This window comes from Spinacia oleracea, chromosome 3 (assembly GCF_020520425.1).
Source record: "Spinacia oleracea cultivar Varoflay chromosome 3, BTI_SOV_V1, whole genome shotgun sequence".
In the NCBI taxonomy this organism is placed as follows: Eukaryota; Viridiplantae; Streptophyta; class Magnoliopsida; order Caryophyllales; family Amaranthaceae; genus Spinacia; species Spinacia oleracea.
Genome location: NC_079489.1, coordinates 134,135,445 through 134,146,765, shown reverse-complemented (window position 1 = coordinate 134,146,765; position 11,321 = coordinate 134,135,445). Strand labels below are relative to the sequence as shown.

Genomic DNA, 11,321 nt, shown 5'->3' with positions numbered 1-11,321 from the left:
GTAAAGTTTCATAGGTCTGTCCGATACTAGTCTTCTCAAAGTAAGTATCTATGCAAATGATTGCGACATTGCCATGTCCACATAGTTCAAGAAACAGAACTACTGGTCATCTTACATTCTAGTCGTCTAGCATTTTCTATGCGTCCACCTTTATAGAAAAATTCCGACCAGGGACCATCTTCAACTTTTGACATTCAAGTTCACTTGATAGACATTTCTTAGTCACAGGACTGGTCCTGATAGTCTATCTTGAATATATTGTCAAATTGAAAGGACTCATCATTTAATACTAAACCAAGATTAAATGGAGTATGAAAATACATTTCATATATGATAAATGTTCAACCCCAATGTTTTACAACCAGGGGCCTCTAACCCATCTTTAAAATAGTTCATGCAATTCAAAGCTATGCTTGATTTCCAGTGCTACAATGTGAGTGTTGCTTCTCACTTGTTGCATAGGTTTAGTTATCACACTTTGCCAATCTTAATATCCCTATCATCGAATGTTTTTCGAGATAGGATGATAAGATCTTTTGAGTTTTTTTATTATGTGATCTAGTCTCTCTTACTTCAACAGTGGTTCTACGCATTTTGCAATGAAGAACCATTAGGTCAACGGACATGTGATCTATCCAAGTCCAGTGAAGAACTCTTTACGTAAACAACTCAGTTTCATTGCTTCTTAGGCAATAAGTACTTTTACTTCAACTATATAGGTTGCTAGTGATGCTTTGTTTGGATTTACTTATCCAAGCAGTTCACATATATGTGGAAGACTTTCCACATGTATCTCAGAACATAGAAATTTTAAGACATATTTAAAAGCAATAAATAACTTAAAAAAATGCATAACGGCTGTATGGAGAGCGAAGGAGAACGTTGCTATTCGTATGGTGGAATCGAACCTTTTTGTTTTCCAATTCTTCTGTGAATCTGATAAGGATAGGGTTATAGAGGGTAGCCCATGGTTTTTCGATAATAAATTGGTTGTCCTCACAGAGATAGCAGGTGATGAACAACCCTCAGAAGTTGTTTTAAAAAATACTCCGTTTTGGATTCAACTAGAGGATGTGCCTTTCAACAGGCGCAACCACTCTGTAGCTTATGATGTTGGCGAGCACATGGGAGGTTTTCTTGATTATGATGATTCTGACCCGTTGGGGTGGGATTCGGAAATGCGAATCAAGGTGTTGTTGTCCATAGAGAAGCCTCTCAGGCGAGGAGTGAAGATTGCTACGGGAAGAGGCCACTTCAAGTGGGTAGGGATCAAGTATGAACGTCTGGTGGACTTTTGTTTCTTTTGTGGCCGATTGGATCATGTGGAGAGAGAATGTCAACACCCTGCACCAGCCAATGATGAGGGCCAAGATATGGTTTACCAATACGGGCCATTCCTTCGAGGATCGCCAAAAAAGAGGAGCAAGATGTCGCTGAGTGAACGGGATAAAGAGAAGCAGTGGTTGTGTAAGCTAAAAGGAAAAAGGGCAGTCAGGCGACCAAGCTATGATGACCCTCTGGCTGTCAAACTTGGCCCCCCAAGTGCGGCTCGAAAACTCCTTTTCGAGAAACCGAAGGCGTCACAAAAGAAGGTGGTGCTTAGCGAAAAGGGCACGTTCGTGGAAGTGTCAACTCATGAACCAGAGATGGTGGGGCACCCATCCCTCTCCCCCCCTCAACCATAGTGTGTGGTACAGCTGAATGTAGTGGAAAACAATGAGGAAACCAGGTCTTTTTTGCTGCTATCAGAAGGGACAAAAGGGAAGAAAGCAAAGGAGAAGGAAGTGCAGCCCCCCATCAGAAAAGAGGAGAGTTTGTTCTCAGCCCTCCATGAATCATCCACTCCTTTATCCTCCACCACCAACACCGCTTCCGTAAGGAAGACTTTCAAGAAACTGCCAAGGAAAGTGGATGGGAAAGGAGCCTCGGAGTTAGGAGACCTATGTCGTAAAAGGAGTCTTGTCAGCTCAGGCATGGAGATTGTTTCATCAGATGATTCTTTAGGCAAGCGAGGTAAGATCAATGCTTTGGAACCAACTGATTCTGTACTTTTGGCGGTGGTTGGCTCGAACCAACCCCGCCCGTCCCAATGAGTTCCCTTTGTTGGAACTGTCGAGGGTTGGGCAACCCTCGTTCAGTTGCTGCACTCCAGAGATGGTGTGCTTTCTATGGTCCGGAGCTTTTATTTGTCTCCGAAACGATGATAAATAAAAGTGCTGCTGAAATGTTAAAACACGGGTTTGGATACTCTAGTGCAATTGGTGTGAGTAGTGTGGGCAAGGCGGGAGGTCTGTGTTTATTTTGGAACGAGGGATCGACCTCTTTCAATCTCATCTCTTTCTCTCAGCACCACATTAGTGGTGAAGTTGTTACAGATGCAGGGGCTAAATGGTGTTTTGTGGGTGTGTGTGGATGGTCGGACTCAGCAAACAAGCACAAGACATGGGCTTTGATTTGCAAACTGTGTAATGAGTACAATGGTCTAGTTCTTGTTGGTGGTGATTTCAATGAAATTCTTCATTACGAGGAGAAGGAGGGTGGAGCGGACACGGAGAGGAGAGCAATCCCAGAATTCCGTGAGATGATGGATGACTGCAATTTGCGCGATTTGGGTTACAGAGGTTTATGGTACACTTGGGAAAGAGGAGTTTCGGTCAAAACAAAAGTCCGTGAGCGCCTCGACCGATTTGTGGGTAACTCGTCTTGGTGCAATTTAAACCCAGAAGCACATGTGGAGCACCTTGTGAGGTTTAAATCGGACCACACACCAATCATGCTAAGCCTGGGATCAGCTCGCAAAAAGAAGGGGAAGAGGAGGAAAAGGAGAGGCTTTAGATTCGAAACAAAATGGTTGCTTGATGAGGGTTGTGTGGGTGTTGTTAAACAAGCCTGAAGTGACTCAGAAGGTGGATTAATGACGAAACGACTACACATGATGGATGGAGCCCTAACAAGTTGGAGCTCACGAGTGTTTGATAATTTTGAAAAGCAAATCAGGGAGACAGAAGCTGCTCTCAAAACAGCCCAAGGTCTTGAGGTGTCTGAAGAATCCGTTTTAGCTTGCAATTCTCTCGAGAAAAAACTCGATGATCTTTATGACAAGAAAGAAGCCCACTGGTACATTCGATCCCGTGCCTCTGAAATAAAGGATGGTGACCGAAACACTAAATATTTCCATCACAAAGCCTCGCAGCGTAAGAAGAAAAATGAAATAAAAGGCCTGCATGATAGTCAGGGAGTATGGCAGACTGATGAAGACGAGTTAGAACGTGTGGTTCAAGATTTTTATATGGCTTTATTTTCGTCAAACAACCCTTCTGAGGGGGCTGTCTCAGAGGTTTTGAGTGCTGTTGAGCAGGTAGTGACACCAGAAATGAATGAGGCTCTGCTGAAGCCTTACACCAAAGAGGAAGTGTACTTAGCCCTTTGCCAGATGCATCCGTGTAAAGCTCCTGGACCCGACGGTTTACACGCTATTTTTTACCAAAAATACTGGCACATTATTGGAAACGATGTAGCAGAACTTGTTTGCAGTATTTTGCAGGGTTATCGCTCACCAGAGAGTTTGAATAGCACCAACATCGCTCTTATCCCGAAGACCAAGTCACCTTCCTCCTTATCAGAGTTCAGACCCATCTCTCTTTGTAACGTTATTTACAAACTGGCGTCCAAAGTTCTTGTCATGAGACTAAAATCAATCCTTTCTTGTATTATTTCGGAGAATCAAAGTGCTTTTGTCCCTGACCGTTTAATCACAGACAATGCCCTCATAGCTCTTGAGCTCTTTCACACAATGAAAAAACGAAGTAAGGGGAAGAATGGCACGATTGCGCTAAAGCTAGATATGAGTAAAGCTTATGATAGGGTGGAATGGTGTTTTCTCCGAAAGCTTCTGATTAAGTTGGGTTTTACGGGAGCTTGGGTGGATGTGATCATGAGTTGTGTTACCACCGTGACTTATTCTTTTATTGTGAACGGATCTCCGTGTGGGTCTGTTAATCCGAGCCGTGGTTTGAGGCAAGGGGATCCCCTATCACCCTATTTATTCATCATAGTAGCCGATGCATTCTCAAGCCTGTTAAAGAAGGCTACAGATGAGGGGAGAATTTACGGTGCACGAGCCAGCAGAGGTGGACCGGAAATCTCCCATCTCCTTTTCGCGGACGACAGTCTGCTCTTTGCTAGGGCAAACAAGACCGAGTGCTCCCAAATAGTTAACACTTTAAATCTATACGAAGCTGCCTCGGGTCAAAAAATAAATTACGATAAATCTGAAATTTCCTTTAGCAAGGGTGTGAGTTCGTCACAGCAGGAGGAGTTGGTGGACTTGCTGCAGATGAAATTGGTCGACAAACACGGGAAATATTTAGGCATTCCAACTATTATCGGACAATCAAAAAAGTCCATCTTTTCAGCCTTAAAAGACCGTGTTTGGAAAAAGTTGCAAGGTTGGAAGGAGAAATTACTGTCAAGGGCAGGGAAAGAGGTTCTAATCAAGTCGGTTATCCAGGCAATCCCATCGTACCTGATGGGTGTTTATAAAATCCCACAAAGCATTATTCACGACTTGCACTCGATGGCGGCTCGGTTCTGGTGGGGATCAGCAGGGTTAGAAAGGAAAGTACACTGGCTAGCATGGAATCATATGTGTACTCCAAAATGCCTAGGTGGTATCGGCTTCCGCGATTTGAGTGTTTTTAATGATGCGCTGCTAGGGAAACAAGCCTGGAGGTTAATGCATGCCCCGAAGTCGTTGTTGAGCAGGGTGATGCAAGCCAAGTACTACCCCAAATCCTCTTTCCTGGAGGCGTCTTTAGGGCTGGCGGGTAGTTACTCGTGGCAAAGCATATGGTCGGCAAAATCTCTTCTGAAGGCAGGTCTGATATGGAGGATTGGTAATGGGAAAAAGGTCGACATATGGAATGATCCATGGGTGGCAGACGATCAAGGAAGCCGTATCACCTCTCCAAGAGTGGCCCACTTGTCAAAGGTTAGTGACCTAATTATTCCTGAAAGCTCAGAATGGGATTATGATACTATCTCTTCACATTTCAATGAAAGAGACATTAAATGCATTCTGACGATTCCAATTAGCACCAGAGCACCTGAGGACATCCTCACTTGGGCATTTTCGATGGATGGTCTCTACTCGGTCAAGTCTTCATACATGTTGGGGAAATCGTGTAATTTGGATGACTTTCACCAAGCCTGGGTGGAAATATGGAAGATCGACGTTACCCCGAAAGTCAAACACTTCATGTGGAGGCTTTGTACGGGCACCTTGCCGGTGCGGACCTATCTTAAGTACAGGCACATGTCGGAGTGTGACCAATGCACCTGGTGTAATGTGAAGGAAATAATGCCCTTGGTCCAAGTATGCATTCTATGTTAAGTCTAATAAATGCGGTTCAGTATTAATTAACAAGTTAATAATTCAGTGAGATCAAGGGAGCTGAATGCCTAGCTAGAGGCCGCTTCAGTTCAAGTGGAATTAATGATATTAATCCACAGCTTACTCTTGACTGAACCCGTAGGGTCACACAAATAGTACGTAAACGGATCAAGTATTTAATGGCATTAAATACTCCATCTATGGATATTCGGAATCGACGGATCTTGGTTTCAGTGAGAGCTGAGATCGTCACAGGCAAGAAATGAATACTCTGGAAACGATGATATTGCCGGAATCGGAAATATGGATCGTATCGGAAATATAAATATTATCCAAGTCGTAGATGTTGCCGGAAACGGAAACATGGTACGTATCGGAAAATATTATCGGAAATGGAAATATTGCCGGAATCGGAAATATTGCCGGAAACGGAAATATTGTCAGAATCGGAAATATTATCGGAATCGGAAAATAATTCCGGAAACGGAAATATTAAATATTTGTTCGAAACGGAAATTGATTCCGGAATCGGAAATGTTAAATATTGTTCGTATCGGAAATGAATTCTGGAACCGGGAATTTAATCGGAAGCGTATCGTACGAATAAGCATCGGACGAGGCCTGCCGGACGAGGGCCCAGCATGAAGCCAGGCCATCGCCCAGCAAGCCACACGCATCCAACAACACGCCAATGCCTCGACCAGGCCCAGCGCAAGGCCAGTCCCAGCCAAGGCTGGCGCGCGCGCACAAATGGGCTGCGGGCAGTGGGCCTGTGCGCCGTGCGCACAGCGTGGGCCGCAAGGCTTGCGCATGGGCGTGCGATGCTCGTGCGGTGCGTGTGTACGTGCTATACGAATCCTAAAGCTATCAGAATTCGTGCATAGATTAAATCCTAATCCTAAAAGATTAAATTAATTATTTAGAGTTCTAATAGGATTCTAATTAATTAATTAGTATTCTAACAGGATTCGAAATCTTTTCCAAGGTTCTATAAATATATGCCTAGGGTCATAAATTTATACACAAGTTTTCAAGTATTCAAAGCTAGGATTTTTAAGCAGAAAAATCAGCCATAACTCTTGCCCATTTAGCCGAAAATGAGTAGTACCTTAAGGGCGATTCTAGTTGGTCAATCTTAAGGCGGATCCGGACGTGTTGTGGACTATCTACGGAGGGACGACACTTGGAGTCCTAAAGACTTGTTCTTGTTCGGTTCGGGCGCAGCTAGGGAAGGCACGTAACAAAGAGTATGCATCTAAACTATGCTAAATGATTATGTGTAAATAATATGTTTTCCTGGCTTTATGGTTTTTCCGCATGATTTATGAATTGTCATATGTATCATAACCTAACAGTGGTATCACGAGCCTCTTATTATTTTCATAATCTAAATTGCATGAACATGGTTAAATATTACAAATTTGCAAGAATTAAAAGGGGTGATTAATTTTCGTAATTGTTAATTAATTGCAAATTGCGTTTATTTAATTATACGTACGCAGTTTTTCGGCAGTTTCTTCGTTACTCATCCAAATCGAGTGATTTTTGTGTCAATTCCGCATGTAAAAGGCATTCTAAAATTTTGACAAAAATAGTATTTTTCGGCCGAACCCAGAATTTCGAAGCCTAACTATGACTTTTCGAAGGTTTTAGTTTTTCGAATGCAAAATTTCGTAAATTTAAGATGTTAAATTAAATATTTGCGATTCTTGTTGATAAATCTTGAATTTTTGATTGACCTACTGTATATGTTTAACAAGTTTGAATGCCTAGCCTTGTTAATTATGCAATCTAATTTGTAATTATGATTAATTTGTTGAAAATTGGAATAATTTGGAATTAATTTGATTTTCATAATTAGTTATAATTTAATTAGATACTTATGATTAAAAACCACCATAAAAATTGTAAATTTATGTTAAATTTTAAATTTTTATGACCTAGACTTGAATCCATGTTAATCGGAAATCAATTGAATAATAAATTTTCGATTTTTCGCCCTAAAATTATGAAATTAATATTATTTATTAATTTGTCATTAATTTTGAATATAAATTTTAAAATTTTATGCGATTCGCTCATATAAATTGCACGCACAAAGCAATGGACGCTACGTGTTACCCTTAAGGGGTGTTGTATAGTGCGGGCATGTGACGACGAGCAAGGGAGCTCGTCGCCCATGCGGCACGAAAGCAATGAGCAAAGCCATGGTGCACGAGCACAAGGCAGCAAGCCCTGCCTTGTGTCCTGGGCTGTGTGCGATGGGCGAATGGGCAAGGGCGAGAGCAAGGCACGAGCAGTCGCGTGTGGGCAGCAAGCGAGCTGCGCCACAGCGCGCACTGCCTCGCGCAAGCGGGCGGAGCCTCGCGCGCAGCGAGCGCAAGCTCGCGTGCCACGAGTGCTGCGCCAAGCATCGATCGCTCGCGCGCAGCAAGCGCTGTTGTGCGTGCGACGAGCGCTGCGCCCAGCGATGGCGTGCGAGTGCTTTTTGCGCGTGCGACGAGCGCTGCGCCCAGCGATGGCGTGCGAGTGCGTGTTGCGACGTGCGACGAGCGCTGCGCCCAGCGATGGGCTGCGGCAGCATGCTCGTGCGTCGAACGCTGGCGCGCGCAGCGAGCACCATGCGTGATGCCTTGCGATGTTGAGCAGCAGCAATGCGACACAGCGCATGGGCTGCGCGCACATGGCCAGCGATGGCTGTGTGCGTGTGGCCCATGGGCGTGCGATGCGTGAGGTTGTTGCGTTGCGATTAGATCGTTTTGAAATTTTAATTTGAAATTTTCAGTTTACGTAATTTTAATTAATTTTAAAATTAATAATTTAAATTATTTTCTTGGATTTTAATTTTGAATATTGTAATTATAATAAATTTTATTTATTCTAATTATTTTACTAAAATTAAAATCATGAATTAATTTAAATACGACTGAAATTAAATTAAACTTTATGGATTCAATTATAAATTTATATGAGCTTTAAATTTTAATTAAATTTGTATGTTTCCGGTTAGACTAGAAATACATTTTTATGTTTAAAATTAGTAAAGCATATGAATTTATTGGTTTAAGTGGGTGCCCTTTTTAGTCATAAACTCTTGATTAGGTCTACAAATCCTTAAGGTTAAAACAACTTGATTAGAATTAATAAGGACTGAATAATTGGTAGATTATTGGTGCCCTTGATTAATTGCTGCAAATGTTTACGTGATGCATAATGTGTTTTACTAACCAGCTATGTGGGCCATTCATGATAACGAATGGGTGAATGGTATATATTGAATATGTACTGTTTTGCAGGTTATGAAGTGACTAGTATGGTCCAAATAGGATAGAAAATATGGTCTGCGTACCATTAATTTGAATGTAATTGGTCTAAAGTACCAAAGTTGTTTTTCAATTCAAATATGGTCTGCGTACCATCAAATAGTTGTAATTAGTTTTAATTATAGCTTATCCTATTTGAAGAAAATGGTGCCTCCCACGGAGATTTTCAAGACGGACTTTGAAGTTAAATCTTCAAGATGAAGTCGGGCCATACTAGATCACATTTATCTTATGCATGTTTTAAGTTATTTATTGCTTTTAAATATGTCTTAAAATGAATGAGATCAAAAGCTTGATTATGTTGCATGATTAAGGATTTTAGTTCACTTAAAATCTAACCAACATAGTAAGAGCCTTAAGTTCCAAACTTAAAAATTGAGTTAAAAGGTGCCATGCCAAAATATACACTTGCTTGGATATCCTTTACATCAATCTAGTAATAGTTTTCGCTCAGCGAGGTGTTACTTATTGGTCCTAAAGGGGCAAGGTACACAAATAATTGTGAGTACATGTTAGTTTTGGTGAAACTCAACGATATAACTAAGGAGTCCTTTTATGTCGTGGCAAAATCGATAGGTTTACCTAATAAGTTCTTAGACGTACCTATCAACCAAGAGTAGTTTCTAGACTATTAGCAAAAGGCTTTTGCTTACCTAAAATGTTTTAGAATTGAGTCGACAAACTGTGCTTAATTCTTCAATGGTTTTAGGGTCTTGGAATCATTTTATTCACACCTGCCGGAACACATAATTCGAATAAAATGCTAATGACTTGTTGAAATTGCATGATTGCTTTAATTTTCAAGTTATTACTTATGATAAATGTTTAGACTTTGCATGCTTCAATGTATGTTTTAATTATTGTTTATAATTCAATATCTTGCACTGCAATAAATCCTTTTAGAAAGGTAACAGTAAATTTCCTCGATTGGTAGTGAATCCAAGAACGATTCACGGAAATGAGAGAAAATGAGCAATTTAAAATGTACGTTTCTCATAGCGACTTTTATGGTTGTTTTCGAGTATCAAAATCGAATGGCAAACCAATTGGTGCTTGTGAATTCAAAATACACTGTAGTTTTGAGATCATAAAGCATTGAGCTTAAACGCTCAGCTTTACCAATGGTTAACAACCTAAACATCTTTGTCCATTTAATTCTCGAATGAGTCTAGTCCCTAGACATTCGAATAGATCGATGCTTAGAGAACTTTAGAAGCTTCTGGTAAGATCATCTAGTTGAAACAAAATATTCAACATAAATTAAAATGGTAAAAACCTTGTTGGTGACATTGGACATGTCTAACAAAGTATAAAAGTCAACACTAAAGAAATCAATTCTTAAGACTATAAGAAACGGTACAAGAAATAGGAAAACGAGGAACAAATGAAAGGAATTTACGATTCCGTTTATGTTTAAAGAGAAGTGAGCTAGCAATCAAATTTCATTGGTATCATATACCGCTTGAGGTTCTTACTTCGGTAATAACTCAAACAATGGAAGCTAGGATACACTAATGACCTACAAGTGGGAAATGAAGCATGGCAATGCTACATTAGTTGTAGGGTCATCTAGTTTGTTTTAAGTCCTTTCAAAGGCTGGAACTTAATGGCTATTTTGTTCCATAATCAACATACCTAAATTTCAGTTTTCAAACACAGAAAGACACACATTCAAGAAAAACAAAAACAATGTTTGTTTGTTTATTTGAATGAAATGGTCAATTACAGGTTGAGTCAATATGCTTGATTAAAACAAACAACTCTTTAAAGAACTTTACTAGGTTCAAATCAACCCCTTGATTTGAGTTCCACTAATCTTTGGCATTGTTGCTTAGACCATATCAACAAATTAACATTCAAAAGCTCTATTTTGATGGACTTTTGAAAGTTCATTGATTTCTAGATCAATTTAAGACGACTAGTCTTATTTGTTGAAAGTAACAAAAGATATGAACTATTGTTAGAACGCCTAGACAATAGAGTTCAAAGCTAAAGAAAGGTTTTATGACTTTATTATTTCACACAGATTTGAGTGAATATAGGTTTATTTACTCAATGTGATATAAGTTTGAATCTGTTTGGCTAGTTCAAAGATTCAGAAGTATAAATCCCACTTGGTAAGAAATCATAAAGATCTAGGTTAGATCATGTTGATGATTACTTAAATCAAGAATGATCATCAATGATTGTGTAGTAAAATTCACAATCTAGCTCCATAAGATATGGCATATCTAAGTTGGAATGATCGAAGTCGATTAGTACTTGATTCGATCAATGATGGATCATAAAGACTTTTCCTTTAATTTCTAAAACAAAATGCTCAACTACCACCAAACTAAACTAAATTCGTCAAAGCTATAGAAAAGAAATTTCAGAATATCTTTTCGATCATATATATCTAGCGAGTTGCTAAACTCAGTGGGAGCTTAGTGTTTGTTATTCAACAAACTAAGGCCCAAGTATAGATATATGTTTCATTGTGATTTATTCAAATGAGACACAAGGGTATTGTTTCGACCACGAATTTTTGAGAACATAATGTTTGTTTGCTCGAAATAATGTCCTTTTGGAGATTCGTTTCCAAAATGACAAGTGGGAGAAAATAG

The 11,321-nt window shown here is 40.1% G+C and overlaps 1 protein-coding gene across 1 annotated transcript; it reads left to right on the top strand.

The window, feature by feature from the left end:
• The first annotated feature begins 2,089 nt into the window (after nt 1-2,089).
• Nucleotides 2,090-2,893, top strand: LOC130470095 (uncharacterized). The gene has a single exon (XM_056839676.1). It carries the CDS (start codon nt 2,090-2,092, stop codon nt 2,891-2,893), a length of 804 nt encoding a protein of 267 aa, XP_056695654.1.
• The last annotated feature ends 8,428 nt before the right edge of the window (nt 2,894-11,321 follow it).